The sequence below is a fragment of the Bicyclus anynana genome, chromosome Z (assembly GCF_947172395.1).
Source record: "Bicyclus anynana chromosome Z, ilBicAnyn1.1, whole genome shotgun sequence".
Classification (NCBI taxonomy): Eukaryota; Metazoa; Arthropoda; class Insecta; order Lepidoptera; family Nymphalidae; genus Bicyclus; species Bicyclus anynana.
The window spans coordinates 2,328,898-2,348,930 of NC_069110.1; the positions used below are offsets into that span (position 1 = coordinate 2,328,898).

At 43.0% G+C, this 20,033-nt stretch overlaps 2 protein-coding genes across 7 annotated transcripts in view; one reads left to right on the forward strand and one right to left on the reverse strand.

The window, feature by feature from the left end:
* LOC112045511 (alpha-mannosidase 2) overlaps positions 1–9,678 on the forward strand; it is a 92,538-nt gene extending 82,860 nt beyond the window's left edge. For 4 of the 6 annotated variants that reach the window (XM_052890540.1, XM_024081711.2, XM_052890542.1 and 1 more), the window contains 3 exons: positions 263–457; positions 2,240–2,351; positions 2,473–9,678. In XM_052890540.1, the coding sequence (XP_052746500.1) occupies positions 263–457; positions 2,240–2,351; positions 2,473–5,099 (2,934 nt within the window). In that variant the 3' untranslated portion in view covers positions 5,100–9,678. The remainder of the gene's footprint in view (positions 1–262; positions 458–2,239; positions 2,352–2,472) is intronic. The other 2 variants (XR_008252282.1, XR_008252281.1) reach the window with 2 other exon arrangements.
* On the reverse strand, positions 9,675–19,179 carry LOC112045502 (ADP-ribosylation factor-like protein 5A). The gene is made up of 6 exons (XM_024081685.2): positions 19,053–19,179; positions 18,686–18,973; positions 17,911–18,119; positions 16,258–16,383; positions 13,498–13,607; positions 9,675–12,256 (listed from the first exon to the last, which is right to left on the reverse strand). Exons 2-6 carry the CDS (start codon positions 18,729–18,731, stop codon positions 12,208–12,210), a joined length of 540 nt encoding a protein of 179 aa, XP_023937453.1. The 5' UTR covers positions 18,732–18,973; positions 19,053–19,179; the 3' UTR covers positions 9,675–12,207.
* Positions 19,180–20,033: the final 854 nt, after the last annotated feature.

Genomic DNA, 20,033 nt, shown 5'->3' on the forward strand with positions numbered 1-20,033 from the left:
GGGTTGACTGCGATCTCAGAAATTGTTAAATGAGGATGGCGGTACGTGTATGCTGGTGGGGTGGTAACTAGCCACGACCGACGCCTACCACCAGACCTGAGTTAATTTAGGAAATATAAAATCCTAAACTGACCCGAGCTGGATATCGAACCCATGACCTCGCTGTTGAAAACCACATCACTACCAACTGCGCCAGAGAGGTCGTCAAAATCAGAAACGACAGATCCTCGTATTCGGCTCTTCACACAAGTGTGACTTCCAGGTGATCGTGGTGCCGCACTCGCACAACGACCCCGGCTGGCTCAAGACGTTCGAGCAGTACTTCGAGACCAAGACCAACCACATCATCAACAATATCGTGCACAAGTTGAACCAGCACCTCAACATGACCTTCATCTGGTCGGAGATATCCTTCCTGCACGCATGGTGGGAGCGCGCGCACCCGGTCAAACGCAAAGTAAGCTATACCTACTACCATCATTATCATTATTAACAGCTCAGAAACGTCTGCTGGGCATAAGCCTCTTGCAAATGCTTCCAACGCCACGTTCTCGAGCAGCCAGCATACAGCGGCTTCCTGCAACCCGCTTGATGTTCTCAAGGTCGGCATTCCAGCACCTTGGGACCCAAACGTCCATCGGCTCTTTAAACTGTGTGCCCTACATATTGCCTTTTCAGCTCAGCTCAGCTATGACAGTGACTTTTGTACTTTTGCCTGTCATGTCTCGGATCCGTAGTTCATCACTGGCAACACGCACTACTTTACGAAAGATAGATAAGAGAGATAGAAGTAGCTCGACAAGTCTATCTATGCGAATCCCTTAATGTAATATAACCCCATGGGGTTGTTGCTTTCATCTGATTCTATATTAATGGGACTGCAGCAGCGTCTTTTGCAGATCGGATAGATATTGATATTAATGAATTAACATTATCAGTCTTACCCGCCAACCCGATTTAATATAAAAGAGTCCCTTATTAGTATATTTAAATGAGTACAACGATTATCCCTACTCCATTCCGCGGAAGTCTTGTTTCATCACTCGTTGTTGAACGTATCCTCACGACTTTACACAACTTGCAATACAGAAGTAAACTTGTAAAGATAGAAAGTGCATCGAATAAAGCTTGCAATAAAGTTTTGTCGCTCCCGCCCTACAGTGACGAGCGAGCACTGCAGGCGCCATCTGTAGCATGAATGTTACAACGGAAACGAATCAAGTGGCCGCGTCTCGGTACGAGTCTGTTCAATTAAAACGTGGTTCGTTTACAGGATACGGTTCGAGCTTCGCTACATCTGAACGGAGTTGCAGATGGCGTGCAACGCAGAACTTGTTGCATCTTTTAGTAATTATCGGACTATTACGCCAACTGTAATAGTCCGGTATCTGTAGAACATTTTTTACAACTGATTACTATCAAGTGAATTTTTCATAGCTACATCTCGATGAGACGATCAACTTATTTTTACGTAAATTCTCGATTCTGGTAGGTAACTGAGCTACCAGGAAATTTAAATTTCTGAGCGGGAACGAGATAATGTACCACGCAATTTGTAGGACATTATGGCTGTTAAGTTGTATAACTATTCATTAATCAACGTTAGTAACGAGTTTATTAAAAGTTGTTACCAGCCAGATGTTTTTTTAATGTTACTTAATTAATAGTTGAGTAGGGAAGGGTAAAGGTAAGAAAGAAGCGCATATAAGTGAAACCGAAGCTTGACCAGGTCCGCTAGTTAATAAATACAAACACAAAATACAATAAGACGAACAACCTTAACCCGCATACTACCGCGGCCACTCAAACAAACCGTGCCATGTAATGCCTCTACATCTCCTTTCTTTTCATTTTACGTGCTTTTGCTAATTAAAATTAAATAAGGGTCATTGTTAGATATCCGTGGATGGTCTTTAAATTTTAATAAAAATATATAAAATATTTTATTTTGCTAACATAATTATTATAAACTGCAACCTTCTTTTAAGAGTCGTATCTACTTCTGTGTCAAAACCAGCGGAAAGCTTTACTCTTCTTTATTTTAATTTAATTTTTGAAGCTATTTTCAGAATTAGCCCCCTATTCTGACGAAACTATATCGAGAAACTCGCAGTGAATCGCTCAACGCAGACTACAGAGTCGTGCAAGTCATCTACTAATGTGATGTTGATCTTAGATTTGCCAGATGACGTCACGAATAACTTGAATGACTTTTAAATCTTACGTTTGTCCTTTACAGTCCTTCAAGAAGCTTGTCATTGATGGACGGCTCGAGATCACCGCCGGCGGCTGGGTCATGCCGGACGAGGCGTGCACTCACATCTACGCTCTCGTCGACCAGTTCATTGAAGGTACCGTCTCGACACCTCCCCTGTCCTCGTCCCTTAACATTAGGTGTGATCGCACTCAAGGGCTCACATGTCATTCAATAAAAAAAAATATTCTGTTTATTTACAACATTTTTTCTTTCAGGCCACAACTGGGTGATGACTAACCTGGGGGTAGCCCCCAAGACGGGCTGGTCCATAGATCCGTTCGGCCACGGCCCCACCGTGCCGCACCTTCTGGAGCAGAGCGGGCTGGAGGGCACCATCATACAGCGGATCCACTACGCCTGGAAGCAGTGGCTCGCGCAGCGCCAGATCGAGGAGTTCTACTGGGTCACCGGCTGGGAGCACGAAGAGCCCTCCATGATAGTCCACAACATGCCCTTCGACATCTACTCGATCAAGTCGACGTGCGGCCCGCACCCCGCCGTGTGCGTCGGCTTCGACTTCCGCAAGATCCCCGGCGAGTACACCGAGTACACCGCCAAGTACGAGGAGATCACCGAGCGCAACTTGCCGGGCAAGGCGCGCGCGCTCGTGGAGCAGTACCGGCGCATCGGCTCGCTCACGCCGCACAACGTGGTGCTGGTCCCGCTGGGCGACGACTTCCGCTACGAGCACGGCGTCGAGTTCGACGCGCAGTACGCCAACTACATGAAGATGTTCGCCTACATCAACAGCCACAGCGACCTGCACGCCGAAGTCTCCTTCGGCACCCCGGCCGACTACTTCACCGCTGTCCGCGAGCGGCACAACGACGTACCGACGCTCAAGGGCGACTTCTTCGTCTACTCCGACATCTTCAGCGAGGGCAAGCCCGCCTACTGGTCTGGGTACTACACCACGCGGCCCTACCTCAAGATCCTGGCGCGCCAGTTCGAGCACCAGTTGCGCAGCGCCGAGATCCTCTTCACGCTGGCGTGGAACAGTCTCGCACAAGGCGGCCACGACGGCGAAACGTGCCGCCGCCGGTTGGACAAGTCCTATGAGCAGTTGGTGGCCGCGCGCAGGAGCCTGGGGCTCTTCCAGCACCACGATGCCATCACCGGCACATCCAAGGCCAACGTCATGAGCGATTACGGAACCAAAATCATTACGAGCGTCTACCACTGTGTTCGTCTCCAGGAGACCGCGCTCGGCGCTCTCATGCTGCCGGAGCACGCGCACGCGCCGCAGGGCGTGCTGCAGAGCGAGACGGAGTGGGAGGCGTACGGGGAGCCGCCGCGCCGCCTGCGCGTGTCGCTCGTCGACAGGAAGAGAGTAGTCGTGTTCAACTCGCTCGCCGAGGAACGCGTCGAGGTGGTGACGCTGCGTTCCAACACGACCGACGTCCGAGTGTTCGACACGCGCCGACGCGAATACGTGCCGTCGCAGGTGGCACCCATCGTGGACGTGCGCGAGGACGGGCGACGCGTGCTCAGCGATCTGGAATTCGAGGTGGCGTTTGTCGCCACTCTGCCGCCGCTGGCTGCCGTGACCTTCGCGCTGGAGGAGCACGTCGACACGTCGCGCCTCTGCGCCGTGTACTGCGACGGTTGCGACGCACGCTCTGACGGCAAGCCGCACCGCTACCCCGTGCAGAAGATGAAACCCGGCGATGTGCAAATCGAGAACTCGGCGCTGAAGCTGCTGGTCGACCGCAACAGCGGCCTGCTGCGACAGGTGCAACGCAAGGACTCGCGTCACAGGAACGTCGTCGAGGTGCAGTTTGGCGCGTACCGCAGCGCGCAGCGGCACTCGGGCGCCTACCTGTTCATGCCGGATTACGACGACCCCGAGCGCGAGGACGTGCTGGCCGAGTACACCAGCGGACGCGCGGACGAACGTATCATAATACTGGCGGGGCCCGTGTTCACCGAGATCTCCACCGCGTACCTGCCCTTCCTCGTGCACACCGTGCGACTGTACTCCGTACCGGGCACGCCGCTCGAGCGCGGCGTGCAGATAGAGAACCTCGTCGACTTCGAGAGCCCGCCCAAGAACCGCGAGACCGAACTGTTCATGCGCGTGCAAACCGACCTGCAGAACGGTGAGGTGCCAGAGTTCTACACCGACCAGAACGGCTTCCACTACCAGAAGAGAGTGAAGGTGGGCAAGCTGGGCGTGGAGGCCAACTACTACCCGCTGACGACGATGGCGTGGCTGCAGGACGAGCGCACGCGGCTGACGTACGTGACGGACCACGCGCAGGGCGCGGCGGCCTACGAGCCCGGCCGCCTGGAGGTGATGCTGGACCGGCGCACGCTGTACGACGACCACCGCGGCGTGGGCGAGGGCGTGGTGGACAACAAGCCGACGCTGCTGCGCAACTGGCTGCTGCTGGAGCCGCTGGCGCCCGCGCCCGAGCCCGCCTACGAGCTGCCGTCGCGCACGGCGGAGCGCCTCAGCCGCGCGCTCAACTACCCCGCGGGCGTGTTTCTGGTGGACTCCGGCGAGGGCGAGGTGGCGGTGCGCTCGCACGGCGCGTTCTCCCGCGGCTTCCCGCCGGCGCTGCACGTGCTCAACCTGCGCACGGTGTCCGAGGACGCGCCGGAGCAGGCGCCGAGTCGCGAAGCTTACCTGGTGCTGCACCGACCCGGCACCAGCTGCTCCGTGGGCGACGCGAGCGGTGCCTCCTCGCGCTTCACGGCGGACAGCGCGTTCGGGAACCTGCGCCTCGCCAACGTGACCGCCGTGAGCCTCACCGGCCTGCGCCGGCGCAAGTCGCTGGCGGGCCTGCGGGACATCGAACTGAAGCCGATGGAACTGAAGACTTACAGGATCCGATTCTAAACAACACGATCGATCGCATGTAACAGATTTATATGTATATTTATTCAACGGTTTACCATTTTAGGAAACTGCGTAGACGCTCAATTAGAGTGTCATTAGTGATAGGGGCCTGAAATAGCCGAACTTTTCTCTAGTAAAACCGAAATTGTGGTTTTTTAAAAAAGTATTTTATAAGCGATCTAATCGCGTAAAAGCTAATGAAGCTTCGCTTTGGCGCGCGTTTACGCAGTATCGCTACGACTGAATGCACTCAAATTAAAATGTAATTCCCGTACTCGTAGGAAAAGTGGAAACCGGAAGGGCTTTTCAGACTATTTTATGCTGTAATAGTCATACATACATTTAATATGTATGATATAAATTTTCAAAATGATGTGTAAAACAATATATCGATCTATATATATTCTTAGAGATATCCAATCCGACTCTTAAATACATCGAAATAGGAGCTCCTTTTGAAGTACTATCGCCACACATATTTAATAAGCAGAATCGTCGTGGTTCACTGTAAGGTAGATACCTTATTAGTGCGTCTCTTTGCGTCGTCACAGTGCAAGAGCATGCACACAAATGAAACCTGTCCAATCCCGGGTTGGCTGGCTGGATTGAGGATTTCTTAATTGATCCAGGTCTGGCTGGTGGGAGGCTTCGTCGTACCGCCAAGCAATTTAGTGTTCCGGTACGATGTGTAGAAACCGAAAGGGGTTGTGGATTTTCATCCTCCTACTAACAAGTTAGCCCGCTTCCGTCTTAGGTTGCATCATCACTCACCATCAGGTGAGATTGTAGGCTTGCTTTAAAAATTAAAAAAAAAAAACAATTCGAACACTGTCTGTCGTAGCAACGGAGCTCCGTTGCAACATCGCTGCGACGATGCAACGCATTAATGTGGCATGTCATTATGTCGTGTCAACGCCCCGTTCACTTGCGAATAACGTATCCGCGCGCCAAACACTGTTAACGTAATAAAATGACAATTATTCGCTTCAACATTAACAAAGCGATAGAAAGAAACAAAAAACTGAAAAATACAAAAATATATTTAAAATCTACTAAGTTCAAAATTTTGTATGCGATTTACAAAACTTAGCGTATTATGTACGTAATATCTTATCCCTTTTTCAAAAGGACGTTTCTTTTCGAGACAGCATTACGTATCTGCCTCAGGACCAAAATATTACTGACGTGACGAATTTCAATAACGACAAACTAGTAGAATCTCTTATAGTAATAGGGATTCTTTTTTTATTAGAAATAGAGCTACAATAATAAAGGTTTAAGTTACTTATTGATCTCAATGCGTTACGGTCGAGTGTATGTCGGTATAAGCATCGAGTAAGTTAAGATTTAATCGCTTAAAATATATTCAGTTGTATGTTTGATGAATACAAGTATAGACCCCGGCAAGTAAGTTGAACCAAATGGCTGTTCCATAACCACGGACCATCTGCTCAGGTACAAAAAATCAAAATAAACAAAAAACAATACGGTGGAACAACCGCAACTGAAATGTGTGTTTGTTACATCAAAGGTTGCAGCAATCACAGCTGAAATGTGTGTTTGTTACATCAAAGGTTGCAGCAATCACAGCTGAAATGTGTGTTTGTTACATCAAAGGTTGCAGCAATCACAGCTGAAATGTGTGTTTGTTACATCAAAGGTTGCAGCAATCACAGCTGAAATGTGTGTTTGTTACATCAAAGGTTGCAGCAATCACAGCTGAAATGTGTGTTTGTTACATCAAAGGTTGCAGCAATCACAGCTGAAATGTGTGTTTGTTACATCAAAGGTTGCAGCAATCACAGCTGAAACGTGTGTTTGTTACATCAAAGGTTGCAGCAATCACAGCTGAAATGTGTGTTTGTTACATCAAAGGTTGCAGCAATCACAGCTGAAATGTGTGTTTGTTACATCAAAGGTTGCAGCAATCACAGCTGAAATGTGTGTTTGTTACATCAAAGGTTGCAGCAATCACAGCTGAAACGTGTGTTTGTTACATCAAAGGTTGCAGCAATCACAGCTGAAATGTGTGTTTGTTACATCAAAGGTTGCAGCAATCACAGCTGAAACGTGTGTTTGTTACATCAAAGGTTGCAGCAATCACAGCTAAAATGTATGTGATTTTTACATCAAAGGTTGCAGCAATCACAGCTAAAATGTGTGTGATGTTGTTATTGTGATCAATCATATCTTATATGTTTGTTACATCAATGGCTGCAGCAATTACAGCAGAAATGATAAGCAATGTAAAGTTACTTTTTATGATTAATTATATATTATTGTAATATTAATTTAAAATTTAGTTTATTATCATTAGATTATATATTTTTAAAAGTTTATAATATTGTATATATATGTACATAAAACTTAAGCCGGTGGTCAAGGCTCCTGAGCGAGGAGCCTCGTCTCAATACACGTCGTTTCATGGACTACCTTCGGTATAAGTATTCACCATTAGTAGGATAAATACACCCAGTGAGAAAAGACGATCTTTCATAATACGGTAGTTTCTCGACGTGATGACTTTATCCATAATTTCACCAACAAATCCCTCGGTTTTCCCAAAGAGGTCACCAAATCGCTACCAAGTTCTCGACATTCCACAAGAAATCACGTTCTCCTTAAATGGAGATATCTACGTCATGGCGAACGCAGGTTGTGCATTATGACGTCAACACAGTTAGGTCGACGGGGTTAACCCGGAAAATGCTTCCTTGCCCGGTTGCGTCACGGGGGATCTGGTTTCCCCGGTACTTCTTTCAAACCGCTCCCAGGGTTGAGGCCTTTTTATCGGTCCCCCGCGGACTGCGATTCCTCGCTATCCTGCGTCGGGGCTGTGTCGAGTTCGGTATTGTTAACATGCCATAACACATTCATAGCACATTATGTAGGGCGCCAACGTTGCTAAATCCCAACTTATTTGAAGTTAGTAAAGTTCCTAATTTAGGCGTAGGCTCAGTATAATCGGAGGAAGTACACAGCACGTCGCCTCGCGTGCGCTTGCGTGCCGCGGCGTGTACGCTTGTTCGCCCAGCACCGCGCGCGTGCGCTGCATGGGCGCGGCGCTCCCTCGGCGTGCAACGTTCCTTGGGCCCTTACGCCGCGACGACGCTTCGCTGCACGTAGTGATGACTGCTCTGTACGACCCTCCCCACCCAAGACATCAAATCCCAAAATAGTTGCGACAGTTGTCGGTTTAAATATAGAATCCTCAATATCTCCACGGCAAGGCGGACTCACACAAAGGTCGTAGGGGTTCGATAACAACCCCCCCCCCCCCATTCATTGGTCATAAAAAAGATATTATGGCAAATAGTATAAATTATTATTAGTTAAGAATTTTACATTTACGGTTTTTTTGTTAATTAACTCCAAAGAAATTTATTTTTAAGCTTTCATCACGCGGTACGGTACATTTTATAGGTGATAGTTTAAGTTCAAAGGTTTTAGAGATATAGTTTCGGGAGTTTATTATTTTAAAATTAATAAGAATTTGGTACAAAGATAAGTTCACTGAACGATAAAAACACAGAGCAAACTAGCACACATTGTAACAATTAATAATATTAATTGGTAAAATGTGTGCTTGTTTTAAATGTATCAAACCTGTATAGTGCATATCACATTCATATGTTACGTCACAATTAACAATGTGGATGTTTTTGAACCTTAAAGCTATACTCCGACAACTACAAAATAACAAAGAATGGTGAGCTTATCACCATTGTACATTGTGATTACATACTTTAGGCTTAGTTTGTTTAATTTATATTTATTGATTAATTATAATTGTATCCTATAAAAATCTCATTTGTGAATGTGTTTTTGTTTTTATTCCATAATTTAATTGTAGACCGTAATATATAAGGACTCAGAGTATATTAATGTAGTACAAATTATACAAGTATATCTTTCAGCAATGTAATAAATGAAGTCAATCTGCACCCCGAGTGACGTAGTGACCGAATGATCTACATGCACAACTTAATAATATTATGATTCACTACTGCAACACTAACTGTTATTTTCAATTCATAATATAACCACTGTTATATAAAACCGACACATTGTATATATTTTACTATAATAATAATTTAAATATATTTTGAGTTGCATTTTGTGATAAATCACTGTTGTAAAAATTAATAATATTAACTATTGTATTGTATAGGTGACTGGTAGCCGACAACATCACAGATGCCAAGCACTCGACAGTTCCATGCTATAGCTTGGCAAATTCGTTCGTAACACTGCCTATGGTCCGCGGAGGCCGGGGGGATGTGTTTGCGATGCCCTCGCATACCCGCACACTCAACTTCACAGTCCTGTCCCCCTGTCGCCCGCTTATCATGGGAGTGTCTAATTTGCCAAGCTCCAGTCATCTATGCGCATAACATCTGACCGACAATATGTCAGTCCCGAGGCGAATACTGTACTCATTTACTGCGTTATGTATTATTTAAGTTTAATGTATAGGGAGGTGACGGAGATGCGTTCGGTTATTTAATAAATAATAATAATGTACATGTTTTATGTTCGAGAAATAAATGTGTAGTTGAAAATAAAAGCATTGAGAATATTTAAAGATATTTTATTTATTAAGAGTATGTTACAAAAGTGAGAGATGAGCCTCTCTTCTACACTGGCAGCACGGACGGACAGACGGATTCTAATAAAACGCTCTGCAATCTTAATGTGCATATCTTTTAATATTTAAACTCTGTTTGCTATACAAATCAAAGTATCAATAGTTCATTTGTTTTATTATAATCATTATTTAAGTTATACATGACGGAATAAAAAAATGTATTCAAATATAATTATGCCGAAGCATATTATTTAAATCGTAGTGTAATCTGTGGTACTGGAACCTGTGTAATTTTAGAAATTGTAAATTCCCAAATTGACACACATTAATGGAACCATAGACATTGCTGTAGTAAATCCACAGGATCTTCATCCGATTGGATCCCAGACATTGATTCACTATTATGCTAACAAAGTAAAAAATGTTTATTCTTTCAACAAAAATTATATGAGGTGATAAAAGAATCTACAAAAACAAACATGCCTTTAGATTGTTTTGACTGTCCGTTCGCGCTAAATTAAACTACCCAACGAGTTTCGTTTTGAGTACAGGTGAAAACGAATTCAGGCAACATTCACATGAGCTCTTGGTCCGTTTCATCAACACCGGATCTCAAAAAAAAGCAATTTTACACGGACGGAGTCACTGGTGTCCGCTTACACAAACTAAAACAGAAGGCTTTCTACAGCAACCATACAATAACATTTTCACATTTGTAAACAACTTAACACGAGAAGTTTTCTTACAGCTATGACAAAATGTACAGGGGTTAAACTCTGCGCTGAGCTTTTTGGGAGATGAGTCATTTGTGTGTTGCGTTGCGTAGACGCAACGTATCGACGCACGGACCCAGTCAGTCACAACAATGGATCGACAAGTGTAACACTGCGTCGTAGCAATGATTTAAAGATCGTAGCTCATTAGACCCACCCGGGACCCGACCCGCACCACCTCGCCTCCAGTGGTTAGTATTCTTCGTATGGAATCAACTCAGTACAATTAACGGATCACCTCGATCGCGAGGTATCCACGCACGATGCGAGTGGACCACTCGATGATAGCTCGCAGTTGACATGCTTGCCTCGCGTGAACCGCGAGTTGGCAACGCGTGGTCCACGTGTCGACGACAAGTGGACGCCTAGCGACGAGGCCGGGTGGGTCTAATGAGCTATGACTTGAGATATGTGACATATACCTTTATGTGGCATTTCATTTAAAATATAAAATATATGAAAGACGCAACGCACGATGAAGCATCTCCCTAACGAAGCTCGTAAATGGAAACACAATCATTTAGTTTTTCAAGTAAGGTAACAAAAGTATGTACTCAAGTGCTCGCCTGATGTGCTCAAGTGCTCGCCTGTAGTACTGACCGTAGTCACAGGCCGCTTGGTAATTACTTAGTGACGGACATGGATTTTTAAAACAGATTTTATAGAAGCCTTTGAATGGGTTACAAAAAGAATGAAAACAAAATTGTTTTAAAATGGGATTTTTTATCTTTTTTATTATTCTTTACAAGTTAGCCCTTAAATACAATCTCACCTGATGGTAAGTGATGATATTTAAGAAGCGGGCTAACTTGTTAGGAGGTCGAAAATCCACACTCCTTTCGGTTTCTATACGTCATCGTACCCGAATGCTAAATCGCTTGGCAGTACGACTTAGCCGGTAGGGTGGTAACAAGCCACGACAGAAGCCTCCCACCAGCCAGACCTGGACCAATTAAGAAAACCTCAATCGCCCCAGCTCCATATTGTAAATCCACCAAGCATATTGCTGCGCCTCGGAGGCCATCAAAAATTATATCTATTATTATTATATCTTTTGTATTATTAATAATGAAATAATTGGAATCGAGAATCTAACAATAAATGTGGCTGTGGTAAATTTGGTGAACATAGATGAAGTAAGTAATCAAATATTCTGTGTAACAAATCTGAGGAATGTGTTTGTTAGACTGTCTAAGACTTACACGTGTGCACATCAATTCGAATTTGTAGTAGTTTGTACTATAAGGACACAAAATATATTTACTGGTGTTTAATATCAAATTCGATGTGTAAGTTTACCTCGTCATTTTTAAAAAAGTGACAGACAATTATTCTGGTGAATTGGTGTGATGCAACTACAAAGCTAATTCCTCGGACTGGAGAGTCGCTACGCACGCCCACCTTTCATTCCTCTAGCCCCCATGATACCTTACTTTTTACTTCTGTGCAATAAAAGACAGCTCTATAGATTCGTGCCGGTACTTGTACTACTATTATGAAACACAGCGTGAATATTTATTTCAGTTACCAAGTAAATAGGCACTTGGTAACTACACAAAGGCAGCACAGGCGAAGTAATGGCGAGCACAGAATACAACAACAAAACAATTACAATGTGATAACTCAATGATTTTGGATACGAGTGTACAATCTATTTATAATATTTATTTCATAATTGTGTATGAAAAATATACTTATAATATAATATATACTATAAACCCACTCTTAGAAGTAAAGGACTAAGGAGTTATTTCTTCTTGATGCGACTCGCGATCCACTCCAAGCCCAAATGCAATCTAAAAAACACAAACAAACTTAATCAGTTTTAAGTATACCAGCTTTTTGCATTTTGTAATAAGTTAATTTTTGCATAAACTTGTACCCTAGGGATCAATATGAAGATAAACTAAAGAAGGAATTAATATGTTCGAATAGTTAAAAACCTTATACTAGCCCTTGGTGTCCTATGATACATAACAGAAAACTGCAAACCTGTAGAACTAGCACACAAAATAACTTTTGTTAGTCTCGTTAACAACGCTGACACGAACCTTTTGTCCGTGAGAGTGCAGCACGCCTGGATGTGCCACGGATGCTGCTTGATGGACATCAAGGCCAGCTGCTCTGATATCTCGGCCGCCTTCATAGAGCCTGACACGTCCTGACATATTATAAACAACGGCTGACACGAACCCTTCGCCGGAGAGAGCGCAGCACGCCTGGATGTGCCACGGATGCTGCTTGATGGACATCAAGGCCAGCTGCTCTGATATCTCGGCCGCCTTCATAGAGCCTGACACATCCTGACATATTATAAACAACGGCTGACACGAACCCTTCGCCGGAGAGCGCAGCACGCCTGGATGTGCCATAGACGCTTTTGATGGACGTCAGGGCCAGCTGCTCTGATATCTCGGCCGCCTTCATAGAGCCTGACACGTCCTGACATATTATAAACAACAGCTGACACGAACCCTTCGCCGGAGAGAGCGCAGCACGCCTGGATGTGCCACGGATGCTGCTTGATGGACGTCAAGGCCAGCTGCTCTGATATCTCGGCCGCCTTCATAGAGCCTGACACGTCCTGACATATTATAAACAACGGCTGACACGAACCCTTCGCCGGAGAGAGCGCAGCATGCCTGGATGTGCCATAGACGCTTTTGATGGACGTCAGGGCCAGCTGCTCTGATATCTCGGCCGCCTTCATAGAGCCTGACACGTCCTGACATATGTAAACAACGGCTTACACGAACCCTTCGCCGGAGAGAGCGCAGCACGCCTGGATGTGCCATAGACGCTTTTGATGGACGTCAGGACCAGCTGCTCTGATATCTCGGCCGCCTTCATAGAGCCTGACACGTCCTGACATATGTAAACAACGGCTTACACGAACCCTTCGCCGGAGAGAGCGCAGCACGCCTGGATGTGCCATAGACGCTTTTGATGGACGTCAGGGCCAGCTGCTCTGATATCTCGGCCGCCCTCATAGAGCCTGACACGTCCTGACATATTATAAACAACGACTGACACATACCCTTCGCCGGTGAGAGCGCAGCACGCCTGGATGTGCCACGGATGCTGCTTGATGGACGTCAGGGCTAGCTGTTCCGATATCTCGGCCGCCGTCATGGAGCCTTTCACGTCCTGAAACATGACCATTGATTGAAGTATTATAAATAACAAGCAGACACACGCGGTTCAGTGTCTTACTAATCCCGCAGAAACCATTTCGTTTATTTTCCGGGATTTTAGCCTAGCCTCCAAGGTCCAATTTAAGCTGTAAGTAGAAAACTATTGCCTATAAACATAGTAGCACTTTGCAAGAAACATGTCAAACTACAAAAGTCCTGAGGCCATCAACTTGAGACACCTTAGCCTCATAATAGTGAATAGAATAGACAAGCTCCTACCAGAACATGGGGGCCTCTCAGAACACTAGTACGGTTTCAGGCAAGGCCGATCTACACTAATGGTTATCTAGAAGGTGGTAGAAACCGCTGCAGTGGCGGGGCAGAGCACACGCAGGACCAGAAGGCTATGTGCTCTAATATGTCACGACGACAGAAACGCGTTTAATTCTGCTACTTGGAAGGATTTTTTCTTAGAAATAAGAAAAAGAGGTCTACCGGGTTACATACAAAACCTCTTAAGTAGCTATCTAGAGGACAGAAGTATAATCGTCAAAGACAATAAGGGAGTGATAGAGGTAATAACTATCTGTAGCGGGGTTCCACGGACAATGACGGCGTTTACTCGCTTGAGCAAGAAGAAGGGGTACAAGTATTGGGCTTCGCGGACGATCTTTCCATCGTGGTGATAGCTAAAACAGAAATAAGCCTCATGTCTCGGGCAAACAGGGCGCCCTGGCCCCGCGTTATCAACCCATATACGGCTCACTGCTGAGCGCGAATCTCCTCTCAGAATGAGAGGGGTTAGGCCAATAGTCCACCACGCTGGCCCAATGCGGATTGGCAGACTTCACACACGCAGAGAATTAAGAAATTCTCTGGTATGCAGGTTTCCTCACGATGTTTTCCTGCACCGTTTGAGACACGTGATATTTAATTTCTTAAAATGCACACAACTGAAAAGTTGGAGGTTCGAACCCACACCCTCCGGAATCGGAGGCAGAGGTCATATCCACTGGGCTATCATGGCTCTATTCACAGCTCATATATCGCGGAGTGTTTAATACCTACCTCTTCGCCATTTCAAAGGCTTTGCTTGAACAATGCTACTTCTGCGGAGAAGAGGACAGTCCGAGGCATGCTCTATTTGAATGCCCGGGATGTGCAGACGTGACAGCAGAAGCCCAGGCAGCAGGAGAGTTTAATGTGCAAACTCTTGTTGCTCGCATGTTAGCGTGCGAAGACGAATGGCACAAATGCGCTAACACGCTTCGAACAATAATGGTTCGGAGGGAAACGAGAGAAAGACAAGAGAAAAAGGAACGCGAGGAATGATAACTGATCGGTCAGCAATAAGCATGACGGCAGTACTTCCAAAGAAAAGAACAATTTTTATAGCACACTTTACAACATAGCATTGCACAAACATAAAGTCTTAAGCCCGAAAACGTAAAGACAATTTACATTCTTAATGTTGTCTCGTTGGTCTTAATATTAGAAGTATAGTCTTATTCTGAAGTCGGTTTACTCACATGGATCTTGAATTGTAATTATCTTAATTTATGTAATATTTGAATGTTATCAGCAAACATGTTTGAAGACATGTGACGTCAGAGCAAATGTTTACACAAGTGGCGTTTATAAATTGTTATTTTACGCCAGTTAGAGCATGGTCTAGAACCTTGAGTACAAGGTGAATCAGATCCATTTTTGTGGTTTGAGTTTGTCTGGGCTAAATCCCTTGAACAGCTAAAACGATTTTAATGGTACTTTCACTGAAATATAGAGGAGGTTCGAGCAAAAGCTTCGAGTATCGAGCAAAATGTAAGGTACTTTTTATCTCAGAATTCCTCCAAGACCGGAATTTACCGTGGGCTAATGAGAACTGCTCAGATAGATAAGAAATATCCAATTAGTTTTATATAAACTACACTTAATCATCAATACATCAATATTCGCATCAATACATATAAATAAAACTAAAGTGTCTGTCTGCAATTTCAAAATAACTATGTTTTCTCAAGTTTTTCTTTTGTTTTTTTTAATCTATACTGCAGCTGTTGATCCACAGCATGCAAAGCAGCCTAGTGGTACATAGCAAAGGTAGCAGTTTTGACTTCAACTTCTATGGATCAAACCGAAATTTATGGTAGCCGAAATATCGACACCCAGGAGATCTATATCTCATATCTTAGTAATTGAACTCAAAAGGTATGATTATTGATATAAAGTAACAAGGCCTCTCATAATGGGCAATAAATTCACACAATTTAATTAAGGGGCCCTTTTCTATTCTTAGTGACTTTTAGTTGATAACACTTCCTTATTTTTAAGACTACAAATAGCTTTGATAATGAACCATATCACATGTGGTGGTTCATTGCCATGCGATAAAATGGGAATTATGTGATTATAAAAAACTAAACGACTGTTACCGAGTGTTATAAAGATAGATTAGTTGATTTATGATAAAAAGAAAAATATTCAAAAAGGCAGAATTCCAGTTTTTCTGGAAAGTGTCTTTGGATTGTAAGCTTCAGTAGGGTCCACATACAGATACCCTAACAGTAAACTTAGGTCAGCTTCGCACGACTGCTGCAGAGCCACTGCCCATCCCTCGAGTCTATTCCCACCCAATCCCCTTCAACCCGAGGAAGATAGCTCACCTGTTTGTTCGCAAACACGAGCAGGCCTGCCCTGCTGAGCTCTTCGTGCGTCAGCATGCGGTGCAGCTCCTCGCGACTGATGCTGAGCCGCTGTCGGTCCGTCGAGTCTATCACCATTATCACAAACTGAAACAGGTCAATGAAATAGCTCAGAGATTGTAGGAGTCTTCTTCTTGAACTTGGTTCTTTCTTAAAAAAACATATTTTTAAAGTCAAATATCACAGCAAAAATAAACACGCATAGCAAGCCTAGTACAATAAATACTTTAATAAAAGATAATTTAGCTCAGAGTTATGGTCAGCGGGCAAAAACGCACATTGCAAGAACTTCACTAGGACTGCCGCACAGGAAACTATTAGGATTTGATTATTTTTTTTTATTATAAACTATTAAAATATATTATGTGTCACCCAACTCAGAAGACAATTCAGCATAGTATGTTGCAGGAACTTCACTAGGCACACAAATGTCGCACAGCAAATAAAAGAATTTTGAAAACAACTTTCTGCGTATATGTTTAACACCTATCTCAAGGGACAATTCAGGTCAGGGTTTGAGCAACCAGCAACACAGCACTTGTCAAGTGTGTCCTATAAGTTTGCTGTGCGGCAGACCTTCACTAGAAGGACTGCCGCACAGCAAACTTATAGGATTTTTTAATTATTATTAATTAACTTTTACTTTCTGTACACATGTTTGTGTACAGAAAGTAAAAGTGACAACTTGAGTGCTTAACACAACAGACTTTTGTTTCTAAGTCACAAAATAAAGTCTCAAACAAAATATTTACTGCTACTACTTTGTTAGATAAAGCATAACTTTTAATTATGATTTACCAGCAAACAGTTATTTACTTTTTAAATTACAACTCAAAAATATAGTTTTACATTACGCTAGCCACACACAATAAATTTTACAGTCACCTTAAGTATCTTAGCAGTGAAAAATGTCAAAATATGGTAATGGGTATGGTTTATTTGTGTACACACAGGTTTACATAGATGTAGGCTAGTGTTAGTGACAAAACAAGAAACATTGATTTTGTATATTAATCCAGTAAGTCAAAAATATCCACAGAAGAACCAAAGACACTGACATAGCTCAGCAAGTCGCAAAGCTGAAATAGCAATGGGTGGAGCACGTAGTTCTAAGAGTCGATGAATATTGGGGTCCCAGGATACTGGAATGACAACCAATATGCAAACGCAATGTTAGTTGACCCCCCATCAGATGGACTGACAATATTGTCAGTCAACAAGTAAGTCTCAGGAATTCGCTGGATGCTGGATTTGGCTCAGGATTTGTTGGTAAGTCCCTGCAAATGGCCTATGTCCTGTAGTGGACATCCATCGGCTAATATTATGATGATGATGATGATGAAGTTTAAGATGTGACTTACAATATATGTCATTATCACAACAACATATTGTTGATTGATCAATGGCTAGTAGTCAAGGGCTTTGTCTTGCCGATAGGACAAAAGAGAGAGAGATATTTTCGGTTATGCTGCTCATTTGTCATTTTGTCCTATACAAATATAAATTGGCATGAACTCTACAAAATGATTTGCACCCTAAGTTACTCATTTCAGACACAGGACTGCAAAAATCAACCCAAGAATTTTTTGTATATTTCTTTAGCATAACACTTACTTCACTGTTGGTGTAATAGGTATTCCATGCAGATCTTAGGCTCTGTTGGCCACCGAGATCCCACATGACGAAGCGAAGATTCCTCCAAACAACCTCCTCGACATTGGAGCCAATAGTGGGGCGGGTGTGGACAGCTTCGCCCAGCAGCAACTGGTACAATATTGTAGTTTTTCCTGCATTATCTAGCCCCACCAAAACCAGCTTGTGTTCTGAAATACATATTAAAGTTCTTTATTTTTTTATTACAAGTTAGTCTTAACTGAGATGTCACTTTTTATTAAGTGACAAAATAGTTGAAGATGGAATAGATACAAGTATATTCTACCTATATCTCTGAGAATATGGAGCCATGATAGCCCAGTGGATATGACCTTTGCCTCTGACTCCGGAGAGTGTGGGTTCAAATCTGGCCTGGGGCATGCACCTCCAACTTTTCAGTTGTGTGCATTTTAAGAAATTAAATATCACGTGTCCAGTGAAGGAAAAACATTGTGAGGAAACCTGCATGCCAGAGAATTTTAAACATACAACAAGCATATTGTGGTGATCTTTGCAGACTCAATCTATGATTAGGTTTTTTAAAAACAGTAACTATTTACTCAGTCAAGACTAAAAGCACTTGATTGGTCGCAACTTGTGAGGTTCATATTTAACTACCTAATACATATGATCATTATGTACAACACTCAAAAATATTCTAAAGATGTGAAGTGATTATACTAATTTAATTTTACTGTAGGCAGATAATGATATTGAAATATTTTATAACTCTTACCTTCGTTTCCGAACAGATTCCAAATTTTCGAAATAAGCAGGCCCATTATTGATTCTTTATGTTTAGTCACAAAATTCTATCAATTGAACCGTTAACTTCTGAAATGTTCAGGGAATTGCTTTGCTGTCGAAAATACCTGCGCTTTAGTAAAATATCTATTTGAGCATGTTGTTTACAGCATTGCAACATGTTTTCACAGCAGACATGATCACTGAAGTGTTGAAGTGTTTAATTAAGACGGTACACCAAGAAATATGTTTGGAGTAAATCCTTTCGATACGGAAACACCTGTTGAGAAGTATCCAGTTTAAAGACTTTACAAGTACTCCTTTTACATTTCACTCAAATAATTATATTTCAACTATACCGAAAGTGTTAATTGCACATAAATATTAGAAATACGCAAATGTTTCGTCGATTACATACTTTTCTAACACAAAAAATATTTTCGAGACCTACTTTGTACTTTCATAGACTAGATAGCACAGACGGGGACGTCAAATAAAGCAGAAATCATAGACAAACAATTGACTTTCACAACAAAGTTTGTCGGTTTTGGGTTCCAACTATTTTTTTTTTTTTTTTTTAATTTATTTTACGTCCTTGGATACAAGTCCTTATAGGCCCTGCTTAAAATATGGTTCCAACTATAAACTAACTAAACCACAGACTAATAGTAATCTTTGAACGCTCACCACTAAAATGAATATTATCTATGTTGCAATCTAGAGTTGCAATCAAATAAAATACAATCTAGTGGAATGAATAAAGGCGCCTTTTGAGCGTTGATGTAAATAACATAATAAAGCTAAAATTAAAAAAAAAACTGGCCAAGTGCGTATCGTGCCACGCACAGTATAGGGTTCCGTAGCTGACTTACTGACAATTTTATCTTTTTGATTAACTGTTGTTAATTACAAAGATAATTGAAGAATTAGTATGCAATTTACGATTTCCAATTACTTTTTTTAAGTCATTTTTAAGTTGGTCGACTATTACTCGTTTTAAAGCTATTGCGACTAAACTGTTAGAGTTTGAATAAAGAAAGTAGAGTCTGAAATCGCCTGCCAGATTTAAAAAATTATTTAAACAAATATAAAAAACATACGTTTTCATAATTTGATATAACTATTTTTTTATTTGTGAATACATTACTACCTTTATTTTAAGTATTAAACTCAGTTATTACAACATTTGCACTATAATTTTAGAGCTCACTCCGTTTTTTTTAAATTTGCCGGGTGATTTCAATCTCTACTTTCATTAGCCAAACTCTTAAGTTTTCTATAGATACCGTATAAAAAGGTTTCCTTGTAGTTTCATTAATCAAAAATTTACGAGATTAGGA

What these genes read in the sequence shown, in the direction of transcription:
- LOC112045502 (XM_024081685.2), bottom strand. Translation starts at nt 18,731, where the DNA reads ATGGGCCTGCTTATTTCGAAAATTTGGAATCTGTTCGGAAACGAAG. An exon ending in GAATCTGTTCGGAAACGAAG is followed by an intron (nt 18,120 to 18,685) that starts GTAAGAGTTATA and finishes TATGTATTTCAG; the next exon opens with AACACAAGCTGGTTTTGGTG. An exon ending in TGCGCTCTCACCGGCGAAGG is followed by an intron (nt 12,257 to 13,497) that starts GTATGTGTCAGT and finishes TGTGTTTTTTAG; the next exon opens with ATTGCATTTGGGCTTGGAGT.